Below are 24369 nucleotides of genomic sequence, written 5' to 3'. Positions count from 1 at the left end.
TGATCGACCAGTGGCATTTACTCAAACAGAGGGATATATGTATATAAGTTAAAATGATTATTCACATATTCTTTTCTTACAACGTAATTTCCACCAATTGTTATTTTGATGTGCATTTAACCGCTCTTACCTACTTTCTTTGTTATCTATTCAAACTGTTTTTATCATTCTTATTACCACCAGTACACCTGTCACATTACTATTAATTTGTATGTTGGTGTTCTCTGTGTCAAATTTGAAGCTCTTCCTTCCTCCCATGTGTATGTTGAGGCCTACTGATGCAGAGGCTGTTGCTACACTGTTTGTCTTGACCTGCATTGCTGATGTGTATGGGATAGAAGGGCCAGGTCATCTGCGAAGTCCAAATCGTCCGGTTGCATCCGACCTGTCCATTTTATTCCATGCTTTCTCTGAGATGTAGAGGTTTTCATAATCCAGTCAACCACCAGAGGAAGGAGAAAGAGGGAGAGTAGGCAGCCTTGTCTGAATGCAGTCCTCATTCGGAATGAGTCTATCAGCTGTCCTCCGTGCGCGACTTTGCAGTCTAGTCCGTCGTATGAATTCCGTATGACATTGACGATCTTCTTAGGTACACCATAGTGTCGAAGAACTTCTCCTATAGTCTTCCTATCCACACTGTCAAATGCTTTCTTACAATTAAACGGGTTGATGTGTAGTGACGAGATCCGTTCAATTGATTGTACAATGATGATCCGTAGTGTCGAGATTCCGTCTGTACACGACCAATCCTTACGGAATCCAGCCTGTTGATCTCGAAGTTGGGCGCCTACTGCGTCTTACATCCGGTTTAGCAGCACTCCATTGAAAACCTTTCCTGGTTCTGGCAAGAGTGTGATGCCTCTGTAATTCTTACATTTGGTCAGATATCTTTTCTTTGTTATCTTGTTGAGGTATCCTTCTTTCCAGTCGGTCGGCGCTACTCGTCCTTCCTCCAAAATCTTCTTGAATAAGAGGTGAATCATGTTTGCAGTTACTTATATGTCGGACTTCAGTGCTTCAGCTAGTATGTTGTCAGGTTCTGTTGCTTTCCCGTTGTTAATTTGTCTGATGGTCATCCTGACTTCTTCGGTCGTTGGTGGAGTGACAGCTATAGGAAGGTTTGTGTGTGCTCCCTCGATGTCCGGTGGATTCAATGGGGCCGGTTCATTCAACAGTTCCTCGAAGTGTTCTACCTATCTTTCCCTCTGTTCCTGAACCTCTGTGATTGTCTTCCCTTCTTTGTCTATGACGGGTCTCTCTGATTTACTATATCTCCCTGCCAGTTTCTTCCTCGAGTCATATGGTTGTTTCATATTTCCTTACCTTGCAGATTTTTCCACCGTCGTTGTTAGGTTTTCCACGTATTTCTTCTTTTCAGATCTAATGCTCTTCTTCACCTGCTTGTTTGCTTCTGTGTATTCATCTTGTACCCTGACGTGCTCTATTCTTGTTCGACTGTTGTTAATTGCTGTCTTCTCGTTCTTCCTTTCTTGAATCTTGTCCACGGTGTCCATAGAGATCCATTCCTTATGATGATGCCTGTTGCGGTTCAGCAGCTCGTGACACGTTGAAGTTAATGCTTCTTTGATACCTTCACTTTATCGTCGTTTCTTCTTTCTGTAGATCCTGTAAGGCTTGGAACCTGTTGTTGAGAGTTATCTTGAATTCGTTGAGTTTGTCAGTATGTTGAAGGAGGGCTGTATTGAACCTTTGTAATACTGTTTCTCCAGTTGCCCAGTGTTTCTTTAGCTTCAGTTTCATCTTGACCACAACTAGTTGGCGGTGATCTGAAGCTATGTCAGCTCCTCTCCTGGTTCTCACATCTTCCATTGTCCTTCGGAATTTTTTGTTGATGCAAATATGATCTGGTTCTACGTAGTGTGAACTGGTGAGACCCATGTAGCTTTGTGTATGCGTTTGTGTGGAAATATTGTGCGCCTATAACCATTTTATTGAATGCATATAGGTTTGAAAATGTCTCCCCATTTTCGTTTCTCTTTCCTAGTCCATGTCGTCCCATAATATGTTCATATCCAGTGTTGTTCATTCCGACTATGACTTTTGGATTTCCCATCAGAATTGTCAGATCCTTTCCTGGGTACTTCGCTATGATTGATTGCAGCCTCTCGTAGAACTGATCTTCATTGTTGTCGTTGATATCATTGGAGTGTGCATAACACTGGATAATATTCATTGTGATTTCCTTCTTCGTTTTGAATGATGCTTTGATGATTCTAGACCCGTGAGATTCCCACCCTACAAGTGCATTTCGTGCTTCTCTGACAGCATCAGAGCAACTCCGTGAGTGTGTGGAGCATTTTCCGCTGCGTTACCGGAGTACAGCAGCATCTCTCTCGTATCTAGTCATTGCTGTCCAGCTTGGGTCCAATGTGTTTCACTTATTCCGAGGAGCGCCAAGATGTATATCCTCATTTCCGTTGCTATTTGGTTGATCCTCCCGGTTTCCCACATTGTCCGGACGTTCCATGTACCTACAAAGGCTGTTGTCCTGGTTGTTAGAAGGGGCATCGGCCTTTTGACTTCCGAAGAATCTCTGCTTTTATCATGAGGCGTCATAATTCTTCGTTCAAGTGAGAGGACAGTATAAGTGGTTTAAATTGTTTATTCTGGTTAGCGTTTGTTTTAGCAAGGGTGTTTTCTACGGGGTCGGGCTGCCGACTCCACGCCCAACCCTCCTTTTTTTTACTCGGGTTCGGGACCGTCAGTAGCCCTAAAAGGGCTACAGGCTGAGTTATGACACTTGTAGAGTTTTTCAAATTAGCCTATTTTCCAATTTACAAATAGTCTGAGATCCTCACATTGAAATATTACATACCTAGTCACAAAAATTGATTGACCTATTGAAAGAGCACATATCTAACTCACCAATAATAACCACAACAATTACAACAGCTAATCCTCCCATAACAAACCACATCTACAATAAAATAAAACAGGAAATGTTTCTGCAAAATTTCATTGTTGACCAAAATATCTATGGAAGTTGTATTTTTTAAGTTTAAAACTGCAGTGCAAGAGGACTAATTTATAAGAAAGTTTAGAAACAGGTTAGATAATAGAATTTTACGTTTTTAATCATATTACAGTGAATTTCACAAGTTCGAGAGGTTTTAAAGACTAGTCGACATTTCGTAAGGCAATGTACTGTCTTCCGTTTTTAAATGGTGGAATTCTCTTACATAATGTTAGAAGGGTGGTTTTTGAACTTATTTATACAATAACATCAGTGTTAAAGATCGTACACTTTAACCACTTTTATTTTCTATTGCAAAAATAATTATTTTTCTCTAGCGAAATGCAAATGAAAGTAGATTTTTTAAACGGTCTAAAAGTGGCCACATTTCACAGTTATATAATATACCCTTGTGGGCCAGGGTAAATTTGCACTGGTTTTCAGGAGAACCAGACACCATCCAGACTTTCACGTGACAACCCAAACAGTACAGCTCAATCCCGCCCCATAGGAGAACCAGACACTAGTGGTGCTCAACATCGTGGATTGGTTGAAGTTAGACATTAACACCATCGGATGCCGGCTCAGTGGTCTAGTGGTTAAGCGCTCTGGCGCGAGACTGGTAGGTCCTGGGTTCGAATCTCACGAGGTGGGATTGTGGGTGCGCACTGCCGAGGAGTCCCGCAATAGGACGAAACGACCGTTCAGTGCTTTCAGGTTTTTCATGGTGGTCTAGCTTCAATTGATTCATGATCTCAACTATTAAAATTACTACAATATCCACAAAACCCCTTCTGATAATAATCTACATTTTAGTTTATCCATCCATGAGCATGAAAATAGTAGTAGAAATAGGATTTACACATATTTTCTAAGTTATCAGTTCTTATTATTACGTATGTACTGTGGCAGGGAATTATGAATCATAAACAAGTTCTTAATGCTTCGGTGAATACTTTTGAAATTACGTACAGCTTGTAATATATGATAACATCTTGTTAGTTGGGGAACTTACGATTGATGTTAATTTTTGAGACAAGATATTTTTTATAGCATACAAAATAGTTTTGTAACTGATACTAGATAAGGAGCAATTTCTATGGTTATATAATTGGCTAAAATCTACAACCTAGAAGAAAGTTGTGATGTGCAGTGTCTGATACTGAGATAAGAAACAAACTGGTACAGCCGACTAACTGAATTAAGAAGTATACCTACTCATATAGTATATATATATATATATGTCTCATTCCTTAGAAATCTAGCCGTCTTTTGGCCAGTCACGCACACTTACCGTTGGAAAGATTTTTGCCGAGCCCGATGAATTCAAAATAAGTGATTTTAATTGCACTTAAGCAATTTTTCTGTTAGCCGTATTTGTTGTACTGCTTAAGTTATTATGATATACTGATTATTACTTGTAAGGGAATACGAAGTAGAAACAGAATTAATTGAGTTACAGCATTCTATTGAAGTATATATGTTTTATTTTTAAATAAAAAAGGAACATTTTATTCAATACCGAATCCGTTCGGTTGAAAAGAAAGTATGCTTAAAATTGATTCCAACAAACTAAGATCTCCCCAGTAGGGGAGAATCCACCATAATTCATAAAATTAGTTTCGACGACTCCATTACGCATTAAGATGTCCTATGAGGCTAATCTAGCAGGAAATTATTTTCAGTAAAGAGAACATTTTAATACATATGAAGAAAACATTAGTTTACACCACATAAACCTAAAAACCGAACAGTCCAACTAATTTTTATCCACAAACAGAAATAACCAAGTTTCTATGTAACTAGACATTTTACGGTTTAACATGATTCAATCAACATGTACGGTCTGCTTTTACTAAATTAGGAAAAAGCTATGAATCTGGCGCCTAAATAAACTAAATAGTTTATTTAAGCATACTAACATGAAAAGTAAATTAGAATAGCAGATACATACGCAACTTATAGACAAACACATAAATCAATTAAAACATTCTACATAATAAACCAATCATCGCAAAATTTTACACTGTAACGCTCTCTGTTTATTGGTTCAGTGACGATATTTATGATCAATAATCGTCAAAAACAAAAATAAAATGATAACTCTAAGAAACGCAAACGTACAAAACATCGGTTTGTTGAAGGAAATATGTCAAACTGTACAACATACTTACTTATAACTAAATAAACAGAATCGTATATTATTCACAAATGCAGTAACTTAAGCTTACATTTAAAAATTAGTGAGTCAGTGAGCACGTAAGGGTTCGTGTAGCGGACTAAGAGGTTTGCTCATTGCTTAAGGGATAATAATTTCTCGTCTGAAAGAATCTATGATATAGGCTTTCGAACTCACAATTGAAAAGTAATTACTCAAATCAATATAAGGTGACATGTAAGTTCATGACACTATGGTGAAACAGAACCAAGGACAGAGGTGTGTATTTGCTGTGATCTAGTAATTAGTAGCTTTATATTTCCACAAGAACCCTTAAGTAAGACAATCAAACGATATATTTATCGAATTAACTAATCAGCCTTTTTATCTGATGAAAAAGTTTCAGTCTGAAATAATGCGTTAATTGCTTGTTTAAAGATCACATAAAAACCCTATCTGAAACAGACAAATCAAGCATAAGTATAAACTGACTGAGGTGTTAGTGACGCAGCAATTTCCGAATTGAAATCATGGCTCAAAAATTTACCGAATAACACCTATACAATAATCGAATAAGGATTGATTTGTGATATTCTAATGAGTAGAAACTAGAATAACTGATGTTTTGCAAGCTAATTTAAATATACTCTGCAGAAGCTACTTAAACAGTTGTGAAACGTTAGAAATCTAAATTTGTACTCATTGAGATATTACAAATACACTATTATTTGATTACTAATATTGTACTCAATTCTCAGTTTATTTGAAATTATTAAGTCAGTCCTTGGTTACTTTACTTATGATACTCATGAAATATCAAAATTATGATATTATTAAAGTGTGCCTAACACAAAAAAGAAGTTGCAGATTTAAGGACAAATGAAAAAGAGATGATAAAGTAATTAAAAGGAACAAAAAGACTACAATCTATGTGCGTAGGCAATTGAGATTGATTTCTTTCCCTAAAAAGGGTAGTCCTTACACTTTGTTTTAAACACAAAAGCAACTTCAACATGATAACCACTGATGATTTTCGGTTGTATTTGATAATATCTCAAACGACTGAGTAGCATGATCTCCACAACTCTGACCAATTAGTTACGAAAATACAACAGATTTTAAAACAAATACATCTAACCTTCATTTTAAGATACTGTATTGATAGACTTGCCGTATGCTCGTCTCTTCACTCCATTCCCAGAATCATCAGACTTATTTATTCATTTGAACATATAGATATTGGTACAAAGGGGCACCAAATACATATGCGTCACACAAATCATCCGATTTATGTGTGGGTTATAGTACTGCCCGGATGCCCAAACAAAAACAGTTGGTTTCCTTAGGGAGCCACACCCAGAGTCTTCGGTCTAAAGGTCTGATCCAAAAGGCAGTGGAGCAACGTCAGGAGATGCAGTCCCATAGTAACCGGTGACCAACGATTGGTTCATACGCCATTTATTCCCTCAGGATCCTGGAGCTCATGTGGACTATTGGTTTGGAATCAGGGTTTTCCAACTCCCCTAGGCGGACCCTCCATGTCCACCAACCCGGTTAAATCGCTGGACATTCGCTTTTCGTCCTCTCAATTTCGTAAACAACACCCCGACGTGAGCAGGACTTTCCTGACAATAGCTGTATACACGTGTCCATGTGAGAGCATTTGGAGAGAGCGAACTGACTCTCCCCACTCTTGGCCCTACCAGAGCATTTGGTTGATCTTCAAGCCGCTAGAACGTCATGAATTAAATGACTTCATGATGATATCGCCGACAGAATAATGATATTTATTTTTGACGAAAACTAGTTGGTGAATTTCATGATTACTAAAAATTTTGTCACTGATCAAGATTATTACTTAAAAAAACTGATAATTGGGAACAGATTTTTTTGAACACTTTCAGTCTAGAAAGAATAGGCTTCATAGTCACAGAGCGAATCTACTTGTAAGGCAGTGTTATGTACCCGATGATTTATGTTCAAACTGACTTCGGAACAACATCAAGGAGGATTCAAGTTGATATGAGATGCTCATTTTTTCGATAAACGTAGACCAAAGCCTTCTGCTACATTACCTGTCCATACAGCTACTCAAATGCATTAACTCATAACAACAATCCATTAACAACTATTTATCATAGTTTATTCTTGAGAATAAGAACAGACACAGCTTCATCCCTTCTATTTAGAAGCATTTTGATATAACAGAGTATACTTCATATTCATAGACGGTTATTGTCAGCTAATAAAATACGATTGATATGGGCTACAAAACATTGCACAGTAAGAAGTTGTCATCTACATACTTTGTTAACAAAACTAAACCATTACCGCATACTTTATTTGGAGATGTTTTCACAATGCTATCGATGAAAATTTGAGAAGGAATGGTCAGACTAAATAGCCCAACAGAATTTGACTCATGATTTGAAATAATGCGGGTGAAGTGGTTGTGTGTGATCAGTTTACCTGATTTACTTTTTATGGGGGTTTCAAGATATCAGTAAATTTCCGAGGTATTTTCGGAATCAGTGAAAAGTTTCAACGATACATATGACTAAAGAATAAGAACGTCGATTACACCAATGAAATACTACCTTCAGAAAGAAACTAATTGTAAACTTTTTAGATGAATCGGAGATTCAACAGATACAGGCTACAGAGCTAAAGACTGAAATTAAGATGAGAAAGAGCATAAACGAAGTCCACATAGAATCGTGCAAATGTATAAGGTGATAACAGAAATCATGTTTAAAATAAAATTATTGAAGTCCGTAAGGATATATTTGAAAAGCGAGTCATTTAAATTTCTTATTCCCAAATGTTATACATTACGTGAAGGTTAAGATAATAGCGGGGTGTTAAAACTGAATTGGTTACTTCCCAAAAAAATGATAGCCTTTGCAGACTTTTAATGAAACCATTTGTGCATAAGGCAATGACGTACCCTTTAAAAAAGTAGATCTGTGATAACCAGCAGCCATAAAACGTTTAAACACTAATAGCTTGTTATGAACATTAAGGCGAATATCCGATACTTATTTGGAACAGAGTTCGATAACCTTACCAGTCGAATTCTTTGTGTCCAGGTACCCAGTCGATGCATCATATCTACTTTTACGATCTCGTTTTTCTGGCAATGGTAGTACCTAATCGTGTAGTAACTGTAGCCTAGAATACTTTTGTTAGACAGTACGGAACTAGAATATCTAATACTTTTTTCGCTCGACCGTAGCTGCTACCTTGACGTGGTGGTCGGGTATGCCTGTCGTGATGACCCAACCGAGCTATACTGGCCAGAACATATGTTCCTGTAGGTTCTACCATGTCAGGCAGGTCGATAGGAGAACGGTATGACTAGAAGCAGCAACTCAAGGTCTGAGGGCGAAGTCGTACTGCTGACTGTAGAGGGGTGTGGCAGCAGGTGTTTCCCTAGGAAAACCAGCATCTGCAGCGATGCTGCCCTCTCATAAGGAAGGAAGGGGTTAGAAAAGGTCACCCCTAAAAATGTCACGCCTCACCTTACCTCACGGATTTCCGTATACAGCGGTAAAGCCCTTTGAAGAACGGAGCTAACACGTTAAAAACCTCCCACATAAAGTTCGTGCGTGACCGGCCTCAAGCAGTTGTCCCTTGAACTCTGCGGTCACGCTCCCAGGTCGTTAAGACCAATATTAATCCAACTTCCTTTTCAGGTCCCTCAAGAAATACCCTTACACGGTGTGGCCAGCCGGGAAGTGATATTAGCTCTCATACCCGTAACAACACACGAGATCAAGTTGGTCACATTCAAATCCTTCATACACCTCCTAATAACTCTCTTATCTTCACGAATAACCCTCCTCATGTTCTTTTATCACCTCGCACCGCTAGGGCAAACGATCCGAGTACACGAAACGTTATTCCTGGTCTCCTGAAAGCACGCTCTAAACTACATGAAGGAGCTTTTAACGTCCGAACATTGTGCCAAATAGGACAACAGGCTTCCTTAGCTAGGACTTTAGAATCCTACACCATAGATGTGTGCTGCGTCTTCGAAACGCGCATACAGGATCCGAGTAGCGTCATTTATTTGACCTCACCATTTCATAATAACGAACCAACTTGATCGACACTTCGTGTATCTGGAAGCCCTGATGCTGCTTCCCGTGGCCTCGCTGCCGTAGGTATAGCATTTAGTTCTAGGGAAGAACTAGCTCTCTAAGACTGGATCCCAGTAGACAATCAATTGTACGCTTTCCGATTAAATAGAATCGTAAGGACTCGGAAAGAGAGGGACACTTGTCGTTGCTTCTTCGTCTTCTCTGCCTACTCTCCCACTGACTGCAGCTCAGGTGAGGTAAAAGACGAGCTTTACAGAAAGTGTTCTGACCTGCTTCTAAAAGTCAGGCGCTCTGATGTAGTCATAGCGACTGATGACATCAATGCTTAAGCGCATAAACTAAGCGAAAGGGAAAGACACCTAGGTGGATCTTATGGTGTCATGGCTAAAAGAACAGATAACGGCGACCGTCTGTTGCAGCTATGCTCAGATAACCGCCTGTTTCTTGCAAATACCAACTTTAAACACAAGGAAAAACATCTTTTGACATGGCGACCCACGAATTCGTCCCAACGTTGGACCCAACTAGATCACATCGCTATCAGCCACCGATGGGGGGGGCTCGATAGAAGACTGTCGCTCATTCTGGAGCACATGTGTAGATTCAGATCATGCTTTAGTGCGAGCACGTATCTGTCTGCGTCTTAGTGGACGTAGGAAAGACACTGCAAGGAAACCTCTTAGGGTTCTACTTAATGATAGCCAAGCTAAGAATATATTTCAGGAAAAACTAGAAAAACAGTTAGGCAGCCATGTAAGTTGTGCCCACCCCGAGGCAGCGTGGAATGACATCCAAAAAACTGTTGAAACAGCAGTGATATCTGCTACTACGGTAAACCATAAGGTTAGGGAGAAACACTGGATCTCAGCCATATATATGTAGACCAGATATTCACACTACGTCGTGTCCTAGAACATAGACACACATTCAGACGACTCACAATCGTAGTATTTCTCGACCTTAAAGCGGCATTTGACTTTGTTGATCGTGAGGTTCTATGGCAGTGTTTGTCACTGAAAGGAGTACCAAAGAAGTACATTAACCTCATAAAGGCTCTCCACTCGAACACAACTGGTCGAGTTAGAGCTTATGGCGAACCGTTATCAGAATTGATTACCTCAAATGGTGTTCGTCAGGATTGTCCACTCTCCCCATTCTTGTTTAACTTTGTCGTTGACATGCTTTTAGAGATAACACTTTCATCATCTAAATCTCCAGGAGTTGAACTTTTACCGGGAGACTCACTTGTTGACTTAGAATACGCCGACGACATAGTTCTATTTGGTGAAGACGCTGACAAAATGCAGAGTCTTCTGACCACTATAAGCAACAATGCAGGCGTGTTCGGTATGCGATTCTCTCCCTCGAAGTGCAGAATGTTACTTCAGGATTGGGTTGCATCGATACCTGAACTAATGATAGGGAGTGAAGTAGTTGAGAGTGTTGACCGCTTCACTTAGCTTGGGAGTCTCATCAGCCCCAGAGGTCTGGTGTGTGACGAAATCTCAGCACGGATACAGAAGGCTCGTCTAGCTTTCGCCAAATTGCGTTATTTAAGGCGTAGGCGAGATATCTGTCTAGCAACCAAAGGACGGGTTTACTGCGCAGCAGTTAGTTCCATCCTACTTTATGACAGTGAAACATGGGCGGTAAGAGTAGAGGATAGTCGTAGGCTACTAGTATTCGATCATAGGTGTCTTCGAAGCATTGCTCGTATATACTGGGACCACCGGGTAAGTAATGCGGTTGTTAGGAAAAGGGTATTAGGTAAGAATGGCAAGTCGATTGGTGAAGTAGCGAAACTTCGTCAGTTGAGATGGCTGGGACACGTGTTACGTATGCCCAACCACCGACTGCCCCGACGTGCAATGTTTCATGGTGTAGGAATAGGTTGGAAGAAAGCTAGGGGCAGCCAGACCAAAACGTGGCACAAATCCATGAAATCACTGACAAGTGGATTGAGCCATGTTGGTAGGTGTATACTACCTGGCTGGGATCCGCGAGATGATAGCAATCGATGGTTAGAGACCTTGAATGACATGGCTCAAAACCGTTTGCAATGGCGAAGGTGCATACACTCTTTGTGTTCTACCAAATTCTAATCTTCTGAATTCTTCATGTCTCTATCTTTCTTCTCTTCCCAAATTTATTTCACTGGATTATACTCCTTGAATAACATCTTCAAACTCTAATCTTTCCGATTACTGCTTACATTCTTACTTCTTTTACCATTATGGCATTTGAGTCGACAACTGGATCTCTGTGCTAATGTGGTATGGCAACTCGAACTGATGTACGTACGTACGGAGTTCTACGTTGTAATTGAGTGACTACTTTTTTTCGAGACAAATAGAAAATGTTTATAATCTAATGATACATTTCGGTTTGGAACATTCTATTAAAATGGTAAAAAATTAGAAAGCTTCAGCAGACAATTAACTTATGGTTAACACAACTTTTGGGTTTTCTTCTCCCTATCAATTTACCTTCATATTTTGCCAAAAGTATTTTCTTCGTACACGACCAGCAACTGCCTGAAACTGTTTGGATTGAACTTGTAATTCATCTAAAAGAATGGTCAGAAGTCAAATCAAAATAATAATTATTTTACCTAGAAATCGGTGTATTTTACAAAGAACAAGATTATGATAGGATACATCCTTTTTAGTAAGAAATTTACAAACAAGTTATCAGGTAGAGTGGCTTATCGACGCAATTTATTTATTATAGCCAAATAACGAATCAAGTTTTTTAGTGCAAAAATACATGACACAGACATTAATGACACCGAAACAATTATTTTATTCTTAATTAGAACTTTGAATGAAATACTAATTTTTGTCATTCACACTGAGATATTCATTTTTTATTTTGAAAGCATTATTGTTATTTGACTATGTTAGGATCCAGAAGTTTGTGTTTTCTAAATTTAAGAAACTTATCGGTATGCACCTGTTTAAGTTCTTAGCTCGGTTTATCAAAGGGTTACAAACACCTTGAGGTAGATAAACAGGAAGCATGGAATCGAAATTCAATAGTTTGACAGTAAGATGCATTATAATACGACCCTAAGCCTGGAGAAAGTCACTATTGTGTTACGGGGTATCCGATTATGACGCTGATACATAAACTTCATACACACAACCCCAACCGGTTATTTGGGTGAGAGGACATCCAGTTAGAGGAAAGCTTTATTGATTAAACCGAGTAGAGCATATATGTAAACTTATTCATAAACAAACATATTTTCCCCTTCACAAAAAGGTCACATTTTCAACCAGTGGAGTATTTCGCTCCTTAGGAAAGGGAATATAAACTTGGTCAATAGCGTTTGCTTATCATCTGGTCGATGTTTGACTAGCCAACTATATCATCATTCAGTGAAGTGAGTCATTACACAGAGAGCTCTTTGATTTTCGGTAACTGTTCTGTGACGCTAAAAAAACACGACTTACAAAATATAAATGAATGAAATCATAAACCGATTAATGTGAGACCACCATTGAAAACCTGGAAGCACTGGATGGCTGTTTAGTCTTAGTATGGGACTTATCAGTAGTGCACATCCACAATACCGCGCACTGGACTCGAGCCCAGGGCCTAACATTGATCCGCTCATAATTTCAATGAAATTTAACAATCTCTACAATTCATACTGACGAATAAATGAGTTTGGATATTACAAATAACTAAAAATATTTTTAAAATGAGAGTTCTGTATATTGGATGAACGCTTTATGCTATTTCGTGAATAAATGAGATAAGCAGTACTGATCAATACATAATAGCGTGAATGGTCTAATAATTAAACTAGGTTGTCATTTAAAATGTGCCATGGGATACTAGAATTTAGTTGCCATAACATGACTGCTGTTGAGTAAATGTTAGTGATTCCGAACATACGTACGTACAAGAAAGCATCTATTTTCAAACAGATTATTTGACTGCACCGTTAACAACTAAAAATAACAGTGTTCATGGAATTTAACGCGGTTGAGACATGAAGTGACTTCTCGATACTAGCCAAAACTGTTTCAAGCACTGATCAAAGCTTAGTTTACCAATCCTAAAATACATTGAAGCGACCAAGTAGAGTAACGTTACACTGTAAATTTCTTTCTGATACAAGACGTTCAAAGTCAATCAGTTGAAAATTACAAACTTAATTTGTGCATCATCTTTGTTGACTTTCCTTAGAAAATTAATGCTGAAAACTCTAAGGGACTTCTCAGAGTGAAGATATTTAAGGACATTATAATTAACCCTCATTAAAATTGAGCATTTAGTTTAATGACCGTACAGGAATCAGTGATTAATATACTTCGACAACCAGTTATGATATAAGCATAGGAGTTGATACTAGTTCACAGCTAATTTCTTTTATGAATTACGTATATGGAGGTGATCCGTTGAGGTTGAACAGTAATATGCTACTGAACTAACCCATGATTTTCAAATTGTCCACTAGATGTCTGTACACAAACTGGATACATTGTTACGAAAAAAAACAATGGCTGAAGTAATTTCCAAGTATTTTGATCAAAATGTATTGCTTACTAACATGGAAATGAACATACGACAAATATTTTTTGCGGGATTCCAATGGAAGGGTTACATATGTTTAACTTAAAGGGAAAAAATGTCGCTTTATGGGAAACTGTGGTTACCATAAGAGGTTCAACATAATTCTGTCTACATAAAATACCTTTTAAAATCTACATACATACAGAAAAGGTATTAATAAACTATACCAATTGACATTAGACATTTTTTACTAGTTGGTGATAGGTACAGGCTTTAATATTAACTGGAAATTAATTTGAAATATATCTTAAAAGTGAACAAGCTTACAAAGAAAATATAGGTCTCAATCATTTTATTTCTGAATACACTTTTAAGATCATTAATCAAATCGTATAGGCAAATTTTAAAAAAGAACTTCACATTCAGAGATTAACGTTATTACCAACTGGTACGAAGTACAGAAACTTTGAAGAACCATGTATTCTATTGATTCAGAAAATGAAAAATTTAGATTTAAACAACTTCCAATTTTATAAAATACTTAGAAATAATTAGAAAGTTTTCATAAACTACTTATGAAGTAGCTAAAAGTAGGTTCAGAGAGTATTCGTTTTTTTTTCTATAGCATTTGTCAAACTTTTTGAAGAAATAAGTTACATTTAAGAGTAATTTACCGTCAAGAGTAGAAGTGCCATAGACAACGGGTCTTCAGCGAAACAAGAGACTACTCCTGATTCTCATAAAGTAGTAGGTACTTAATGAGTACAGAATACATTTTTTGAGTATAAAATATATTCATCATATGATCACGAGTCACAATTCATAGGCTACATCAAGAAATAATCAATTTACTGGATTTCAAAATAACAATATTTACACGTAGAATTTAATTCGAGTTTGCATAATCTTTCCATACTCACAGTTTCAGTTTTTAATTTTAAGCAATATGAGGAAAAGGTTAAGTAATAGTATACCGTTAAAGATGCATTGAAATTCAAAGTTTTGAGACTAATTGCAACATGCCTTGAGGAGACAAATAAGTGAACATTTCCCCTGCTAATTGATTGCGTATGAAGTGGAGAAAATGAGAGTTATGTATATAATGATAATGTTACGAATAAGGTGCAACTACTGTTTTGTTTCTTTCTTGCACTCGGTTAAACTTCACTGCTTAATACATCTACAAACTTTTCCAGTTAATCTACGTCAACAGACTATGTAAATAAATAATAAACAATGATATAATATATGGGAAGAACATCAACAGCCGATTATTAAGTGTAAAATTAAAACTAATCCTTTCAAGTATAGGGAAATTAGTTTGTATTAAAAAAAGAAAAAGAATACTAATTAAGCATACAGTACAATCAAGAGACAAAACTACAGTACATGTCCAACTACAAGGAATCGTGAAAAAAAACTAAGTGAATACATATGAGTTCAGTTAAAAAGACAATGTAGGAATGAGATGTTTCGAAGAAAAATATACGACATTTATTAAATTACTGTGCAGAAGGTGACCAGAATATAGTCTTCGGTAAGATACAACACAGTTTACATACAATAAAAAACGATATCTCACCAATTTCATTCAAGTATTATAAGACAAATTGAACTAGCAATATCCATTTATCCTCACACTAAAGTGAACAAATATCATAGAGACAGATCACGTACTAGAGGACTAAATGATTAAAAAATATAATGAATAGGGAAACAATTGGCTAAAGAAATAATTGATTAATCAACAAGTCAAAGGTCAGGGGTTTGCTCCACGTATTCTGGTATGTGTAGCAATGTCATAAAACTCTCCTTCACACAAATAGTATTAGTGAAATTTGAGCAGATAAATCTGTACTTGTTTGGGCCAGCGCTATTTATTAGGTGTTCCAAGGTATATATTAATGAACGACATATCCTAGTATAAATAGGAATTGGATCATGAAATTACTTTTGTTCTATTAAGTATCACTTTAGTTCTCCAAATTATAACAGGGAAGTATAAGGGATATATCAGTTTCAATGAAATACAAGTCGTTCATGCACTTAAGTTCATAAAAGACATCGTACTTTTAACTTGAAGCTACGTGGCTAGCAGTGAAAATAACATACATGGATTATTCTCGTAATTTAGATCACAAACTGACTGGTCTAAGCTAGATCACCATCGAAATCTCGAAATAATTGAACGGGCGTTTCGTCTTAGTATGGGACTCCCCAGCTACGTGGATCCACGACCTCGTATCCAAAAAGCGAACGCAGGACCTACGGTCTCGCCCGCAAACGCTAAACCTCTAGATCACTGAACCGACATCCAATGTTGTTAATTTCGAACTTCAATCAAATCATGATAATGTAAAACCCTTATACATTGCCTGAGGTGGATAACTGTCTTACACTAGACACAGATTCCAGATTTGCAATGGTGGTCTAGCTAAGATCAGCTCGTGATTTAAACTGTGAAAATCCCACAATCCCCGGAAATCCCCTATGAGAAGAAATAAATAAAACAAAACCTGGGAAATATAAAGTGTTACTAGGAAAATTTGGGCATTATTGCTACCAAATGCCTTGGTACGGCCGAAGGTAGGGAGAAACAGTTCGCCCTCTCCAAATGCTCTCACATGGACACGTGTATACAGACATTGTCAGGGAAGTCCTACTCAATGCCTTCTCGTGACGAGTGTTGTTTACGAAATTGAGAGGACGAAAAGCGAATGTCCAGCGATTTAACCGGGTTGGTGGACATGGAGGGTCCGCCTAGGGGAGTTGGAAAACACTGATTTCAAACCAACAGTCCACATGAGCTCCAGGATCCTGAGGGAATAAATGGCGTATGAACCAATTGTCGGTCACCGGTTACCATGGGACTGCATCTCCAGATGTCGCCCTACTGCCTTGTAGATCAGACCTTTAGACCGAAGACTCTGGGTGTGGCTCCCTAAGGGAACCAACTGTTTTTGTTTGGGCATCCGGGCAGTACTATAACCCACACATAAATCGGATGATTTGTAAGGCGCATATGTATTTGGTGCCCCTTTGTACCAATATTTATTTGTTCAAATAAATAAATATAAATAAATACAACCAGGAATTAAAGTAGATAAATAACAACCTAGTTTGTAGAAACTTAACATAGTTGAAGCACAAAAACTTATATACTACGGAGGGATTGGCAACATAATAAACCGACAGTGATAAAATGAGTTTTTTTATGAGGAACAATATATAGAACAATAACCGGGTCAGAAAATACGTCCAACTGCGGCTTAGATGGAATGATATTACGAAAGACATCGCTTAAACCTATACAAACAACTATCTTGTAGGCTATTTTATGTTCTTCCAAAAAACATTAAACATAAATCTGAACTACTGAAGATCACCTTGATTGATTTTATTAGTGTTTCAACAAAAATTGTAGTACTGGCTCAGAGGGTGGAAATGACTCATCGTGAACGCTTATTCGGCTAATAACTACTATTACTAACAAATAATACAGCGTTGTAAAGAGAAAAAAATATGTAAGTCATTAGCCAAATTCTCATTACCAACATTTAGTTTTTATGGCTAAGAATGTAATGAGACATTACTATGTATATATAAAATTAAAAACATTATCTGAACTATGTGATCTAATCACTGACAAACGGTTAGATTATTAGAAATGGCCATTGAAGGACAAACCTAAAATAAGATTATCATTAACCCTAGAGTTAAACATAATTTATTACAGAATTTGCTAAAGATATTTGTTTAGGTTCAGGCTTGGGTACGTCATGCTAGCCGATTGAAAGCAACTTCGATAGCCAGCAAAGAGACTCGACATCGGATACCTATTGACGCTCTACTAGACACCTTTGAAATCAAAACGTCCGGAACAGACAGGTCCGTTTTTGTTCAAGCAAAGAGTGATATAACTTCCTTATTACCTAAACGATAGACAAATCGAAAGCACAGGCCAGTCACTCGGTCGCAGTTGTACCCTAGCACCAGATCCTACGAATCTACTCAAAGGAGAGGTATTAGTGGGAAACAGATTGGCTTAAAGCATGTTCCATGAACGATCGTGTTGGTGCACGCTGATTGGCTAATTCTTATCCAATCAGCGCTAGCCGGTGCTTGGAAAACACTCTAGAATTTTCCTGTGTAAAAACTATAAATATACTAACGTTTTTTCTTATTGTGCTTCTTGCTTCCATTTACCCTTGTTATTAGGTATATATATATTCTTTCCTGTTCAACCGTGTTCTGATATGGGAACTTGTCGAGTGAATTGGTGTCCAAGAATACTAAGCAATCGAAATAGCTGGGTCGTAATAAGAGAAATTAAAACACTTAAGGTTATATACCATTCCATGAAGTTATATTCATTTTAACCAATCTTTTCCAATCCCGAATTCGGTAGAACGTGAAAAACAACAAATTTGAGAAAACAATTGACTACGTACATGACTAAGATTTACGAAAAAGATAATAAGCAGCATGTTAAGAAAATTGGTAGCAGTAACTCTAAAACTTGTTCGACTATTTTCTGTTAGATTTACGGAAATTTTGGTAATAAATAAATGAGGTAGATTTACAATAATTCAGTACAGTTTAGAAGAGACTTTCACAACTGACTAACATCATTTCAGTAAGTATCAGATATCTATCTCGTTCAGATCCGTCAACTTTATCTATCGACGAACTCACGCGACAAATTTAGGTCTCGCGGCGAACATACCATTATGAGCCAAATCTAACTGTTTTTAATATACTACGATAATCATCTAGTATCATCACTGAATTACTACCTTACTTTTCACTTAGGTGAACTCATAAAAACGCATATTTATTTATGAGTAAATTATTTATGTTTGTTTCAATGATGCTGGATTCTTGGCTTGTCGATTCTATCTTGCGTTACCTCTCTAGACGAAATTGTCATTAAAAACTTTAAAAAGTGAGACACGAGAGTTTAATCATGGATGATTAACAAATTATTCTGTAAACATAGGATATGATTGGTCGTTATCAGTAATTGTGTTACCCTAACCTGAAGACTTATTTTTGTTGTTCTTCAAGTGTTAGTTGCTTATCATTTTAACCCTCGTTGAGGGAATGAGTGTATGTTAATACATCAGTTGGTTACTAATTCCTTGATTGTCAAAATTTCAAAAATCATCCAGCCTTCTTTGTTTGCTTCATACAACAATTAAGTCATTTTAGTAAAATGAGTGTCCGAAGTTATCCATAACCACTGACTTAAGCTTAGATATTTCGTAATCTTTGATACCTTTTCAGTGTCCGGATGAATGAAAGTATTTAGTTTGTCTAATGCATTCTTTTTGCTACTGCTGAAACGTGTTCCAAAGATGATATTCAACCGCATTCTTTAGGAAATTTTGTGGGTGATGTCAGGCTCTATGTTGATTATCACGGACTGGTTGGCTAGAAAGATAATTCAAACTCCAACAGTGAAATGCAAAGATTAGAGAAATAAATAACACGAATTCTCGTAAATTTAAACTACGTTTAGTTAGAACACTTGCGTCCAAACGCCCTGGTACGGCCGAGAGTGGGGAAAGTCAGCTCTCCCTCTCCAAATGCTTTCACATGGCCACGTGTATATAGCCTCTGTCAGGGAAGTCCTACTCAATGCCTTCTCGTGACGAGTGTTGTTTACGAAATTGAGAGGACGAAAAGCGAATGTCCAGCGATTTAACCGGGTTGGTGGACATGGAGGGTCTGCCTAGGGGAGTTGGAAAACACTGATTTCAAACTAACAGTCTACATGTGCTCCAGGATCCTGAGGGAATAAATGGCGTATGAACCAATTGTCGGTCACCGGTTACCATGGGACTGCATCTCCTCACGATGCTCCGAGTGTGGCCCCCTAAGGAAACCACCTGTTTTTGTTTTGGCATCCGGGCAGTATTATAGCCCACACACTAATCGGATGGTTTGTGTGGCGCATATGTATTTGGTGCCCCTTTGTACCAATATTTATGTGTGTAAATAAATAAATAAATAAACATTGTACACTTATTTAACTAGTTTTCAAATGAAGAGTAAAGACATATTACATCTTTGGAGCTTATTTTGACATTTATGTGGTTTGACATTGATGATAATAAATAAATTCTGTATGGAAATTAATGTTAATTAATGATCATATGAATATTAATCTATTTCAATCTCCTAAATACTTTAGGAGATTTAATAAATGAGGTATGCTCAAAAGTACAATTTACAAATCCAAAAACCTTTCATGAAAACGAGAGAACTATATGGAAAGAGATTAGATGTGCAAAAGACATAAAGTGGATAGATTAACGTACCAGCTCGAGTGTCAATTTCTGCTAAACGAGTTTCCCTTTCCAATACGAGATTCACATTGTCTTTCATTATACCAACAACCTGAAATAAAGTAATTTGCAAACAAATATAAAGAAATCTTACTTCCTGAACTTTAGCCTGTTGCTGACGAATTCGATCATCGGCTTGATAATTATATTGATTATTCATGCTTAAAAAGGCTTAGAATTGTTAAACTCCAATTGGGATGCGAAATCTCGCAAACACAAGGCTCCTAAAACAAACAGAGAACTTGATTTAATGAAGTGAATAACTGCATTCAATTAAAATATAGTCTTTATTAATAGCACCTTAAGATAAGCTGAGGTAATATTGAATTTCAGAATAAATCTCTGTACAAGCAGGAGACAAATGTGCTTATATAAGCAAAGAAGATTTGGACAGACTATGGTATGAGTGAGTTTGTCGTTAAACTAGGAATTCCGAAAAAAATGTGTTTTTTGTAACCACTGCTGGTAAAACTCTGTTCACTACCATTCATCCTTCAAAAGCCTAAGACCTGAACCAAATATGCATCGACCTAAGTATTCACACTTCATATATTAATAATGGAAAGAAATTAACAGGATTAAATCATACGGAGTGAAGTAATAAGGTCGACTGTAGTGGAAACTAAAAACTGAGAATGAAGCATGTAATACCCGAGCAAAGGGCTGACATAAAACTAAAGCTTTGAAATTCAACTCATTAGTTGTGGATTTTTGTCTGTTGGTACTGGCTAAAGTTACTATAAATTCTCTCGACAATGTCCATTAGTAGGAAACCTGATGTAACCGTTTAAAGCATACGTCACAACATAGCTTCTCACTGCTAATGTACACACTCTAGAGCAAAGTGAAAAACACCAATTTTGCAACTTGTCTGCTTACGAAACTGAATTTAAGACATTTACTGGTATTGCTGAAGGGTATGTGAGGGCATGCTGAAAACAAGTTTAACAAGCAACGTTAACTCTACAAATTTTCAGTAATTTAGCCAGCAGTCATTAATCACTGCAAATACACGCATTGCGATTTCTATTGAAAGCTATTTCGCAGCAACACTTCATCTTTATTCCTTATTGATCTGCTGAGGATGGAAAACACTTTTAAACATAAAGTGTAGTCAATAAATATAAAGAAAAACTATGACAAATGGTTTAGGGAAAAAGAGTAGTGAAGTGGTAATGATGAGGTGATACTTCACAAGTACGTATTTAGTTGATAAAATATGGGAACCTTGGTTAAAATACAAAGCAATAAATGCCAACCACGAATAATCTATGTTGATAAGTGCGTAAAAAATGACTATCAATTGTTTGAATGAATAAACCAAAACCTGATATCAGTGTCAGAGCATAGTTTATTGCGAGACCAGAGGACAGAAAGTTGGACAAGGAAAAATCTAAACCATATGGGAGATGATAACTTTCACGTACCTGGACAGCATCATTGATCAACAAGGAGGATTTAATGCGGACGAAAAGGAAAGGATTGGCAGAACAAGGACAGCATTTCTACAGTTGAAGAACATATGGATCTCAAAACAACTGTCAACCAATATCAAAGTGAGGATCTTTAACACGAACGTCAAGACAGTTCTATTGTAAGGAGCTGAAACTTGGAGAACTACCACAACTATCATCAAAAGGGTACAAGTATTTATAGACAATTGTCTACCCAAGATACTGAATTTCTGTTGGCTGGATACTATCAGCAACAACCTACTGTGACAGAGAACGAACCAGGTTCCGAATGAAGAAATTAGTAAAAGACTCTGGAGGTAGATTGGATGTACACTGCGGAAACCATCAAACTGCATCACGAAGCCAGTGCCAACTTGGAATCTTGAAGAGAAACAGAAAAGAGGAAGATCAAAGAACACACTGCGCCGAGAATTGGAAGCAGACATCGAAAGGATTAACAGCAAATAGAAACAACTAGAAAGGATTACTCAGGGCAGAGTTGGATGGAGAATGCTGGTGGGTGGCCTGTGCTCCTCTGTAAGGGGTAACGGGCGTAAGTAAGTATAAGAGATAAGGGAAATTATATCTGCTAAAGTGAATATTAACGCAACAACGATGAAGCTAATTACGAGAACCTCAGAAACAATGCATACGAAAAACTGCAAGGGAAGTCCTACTCACTACTTTCTCATGGAGGGGTGTTGTTTACGAAATTGAGAGGACGAAAAGCAAATGTCCAGCGATTTAACCGGGTTGGTGGACATGGAGGGTCCGCCTAGGGGAGTTGGAAAACACTGATTTCAAACCAACAGTCCACATGAGCTCCAGGATCCTGAGGGAATAAATGGCGTATGAACCAGTTATTGGTCACCGGTTACCATTGAACTGTATCTCCTGATGTTGCCCTACTGCCTTGTAGATCAGACCTTTAGACCGAAGACTCTGGGTGTGTCTTCTTAAGAAAACTACCTGTTTTTGTTTGGGCACCCAAGTAGTATCATGGCCCACACACAAATCGGATGATTTGTGTAGCGCATTTGTATTTGATGCCCCTTTGTACCAATATTTATGTGTTCAAATAAAACTCGAGAAATTAAAATGCACAAGCTTGTCCCTAAAACTATCATTTCATATCATTAAATGGCTATGTATTTGAATGGAGTAACCTTTCAACGCTTAGCTATTGAAGACCGGATAACTTTAAGTTATGAAAAGTATTTCGAACATGTGAAGGTGGTATATATGAGTGGATAAAACTGCAGACCTGATTATGAGTCGATAATATAATAATGGTTATCAAATGAGTAGAGGTATACTCAAGGGTCCAGTGTTTAGGCTATAGTGGCTCTCAAATTTCCGGTCTCAGTGACACTTTCGTCAATTTAGGGTAAGTCCCATCAAAATGCTTTAAGTAACTTTGGGGAAAATAGAACTAAGAATATCGAAATGCCTACTGACCTAGGGTTTTCCACGGGAATAAGCTGATACTATTATGTAATCGTCAAAATGTGTTAGGAATTTTGAGATTGTCATTGTTTTCTCAGAAATTCTGCGGAAATGTAATCAACTTCATTGAGAAATCCACAAAATTCTTGCACAACTTAGGGAGAATCCCGAAATTACTCTTAAGGCAATGTTTACAGGAGTCTTGCTGACAAAAAAATCATTGAGTCAGGAAAAGCAGTGTTTACTGATACTTGTTGTGAAACTACTATGCAATGTAGATTCTCTGGAGACTGTAGTATATGTTATTTGGAAATATTTCGTAAAATGCTAAGATTGCATCAAAAAGAAACGTTTCCACAGGGAGATATCGCAGAGAAAAGGGAGTAAACCTGAACAGCACAAACAATTGAGGTAAACAAAAAAAAAGGAGATAGTAATCCAATATCGAATTTCTTATCAGCTATTTTATACTTTTTTATAAAAGCTACAGATCATTTTCTATTCTGGCCAACGAGAAAAGGAATTTGAATTCAGGACATTACCTTAAAACAATGAAAAAAATATAAGATCAGAGCATATCCCAAGCAGCCAAAAAGAAAGAAATAAGGGGGAAAGTGATGTAGAAGTAATAGCAGATTATTGACTGTTTTTGCGATAGGCTGACTATTTGATGTTTTAATATTGGGAGAAAGTAGACAATTTTGTTAGTTTTGCGATAAAACAGGGGAAGGTAACAAACTCAGCACACTCATTCATAATGGCGAAACTTAGGGGAAAATTCGCACATGCCCAAGACTGAAGAAAACGACGGAAACTTAGTGGATTGTAGTCTACATTCACACCGATTTACTTAAGGAAGTTCCCTAGCATTTCCCCAAGGTTTTCATTTATTTCTCTTTTTTATTCGCTTATTTTGGGGTGGAACAGATTTGTGATATTACGACTTAATTCATCACACAGATCAGAGGCAAACAATTCTGCGTACATTCTGGTGAGAAGTAGACAATTCGTTGTGAATTCAGAGACATTTCAACCCCAAGGCGACTAGAAGGGTATATATCGTTCTAGTTTCCCGCTGCCGATGAAAAACGGAACTTTCGGGGTCATTTTCGTCCCATTCTCCCGCATTATATTAAGGAATATGTCTTTTCCGTGTTCGATTTTATTCCCCTTTTCTGATTTGTTTGGGTTTCATGAGTGAGTCATCTTACGAAATTTATATGAAAAAATTTCATAAACAATGTTTTTAGGATTATAAGTCAAGATTAAGAAAAATGCTGATGTAATGACAAGAATGACTAATGACAAGAAATCACAAGTGACCTTGTATGACGATAAAATGTTTACGTGAGGCGGTAAA

General features: G+C 37.3%; 1 protein-coding gene across 2 annotated transcripts in view; it reads right to left on the bottom strand.

The window, feature by feature from the left end:
* The window catches only part of Smp_006720.1 (putative synaptobrevin), a gene marked incomplete at its 5' end in the record, with an annotated part of 25541 nt that extends 1172 nt beyond the window's left edge, over positions 1–24369 (bottom strand). Inside the window, 4 exons of one of the 2 annotated variants that reach the window (XM_018793751.1) lie at positions 2887–2938; positions 11722–11801; positions 20083–20161; positions 20204–20269. In XM_018793751.1, coding sequence (XP_018648233.1) covers positions 2887–2938; positions 11722–11801; positions 20083–20161; positions 20204–20269 — 277 coding nt within the window. Of the gene's footprint in view, positions 1–2886; positions 2939–11389; positions 11802–20082; positions 20162–20203; positions 20334–24332 lie in introns of those variants that run through there. The other variant, XM_018793752.1, reaches the window with a different exon arrangement.

The sequence above is a fragment of the Schistosoma mansoni genome, chromosome 1 (assembly GCF_000237925.1).
Source record: "Schistosoma mansoni strain Puerto Rico chromosome 1, complete genome".
Classification (NCBI taxonomy): Eukaryota; Metazoa; Platyhelminthes; class Trematoda; order Strigeidida; family Schistosomatidae; genus Schistosoma; species Schistosoma mansoni.
This window is presented reverse-complemented; position numbering and strand designations above follow the sequence as displayed.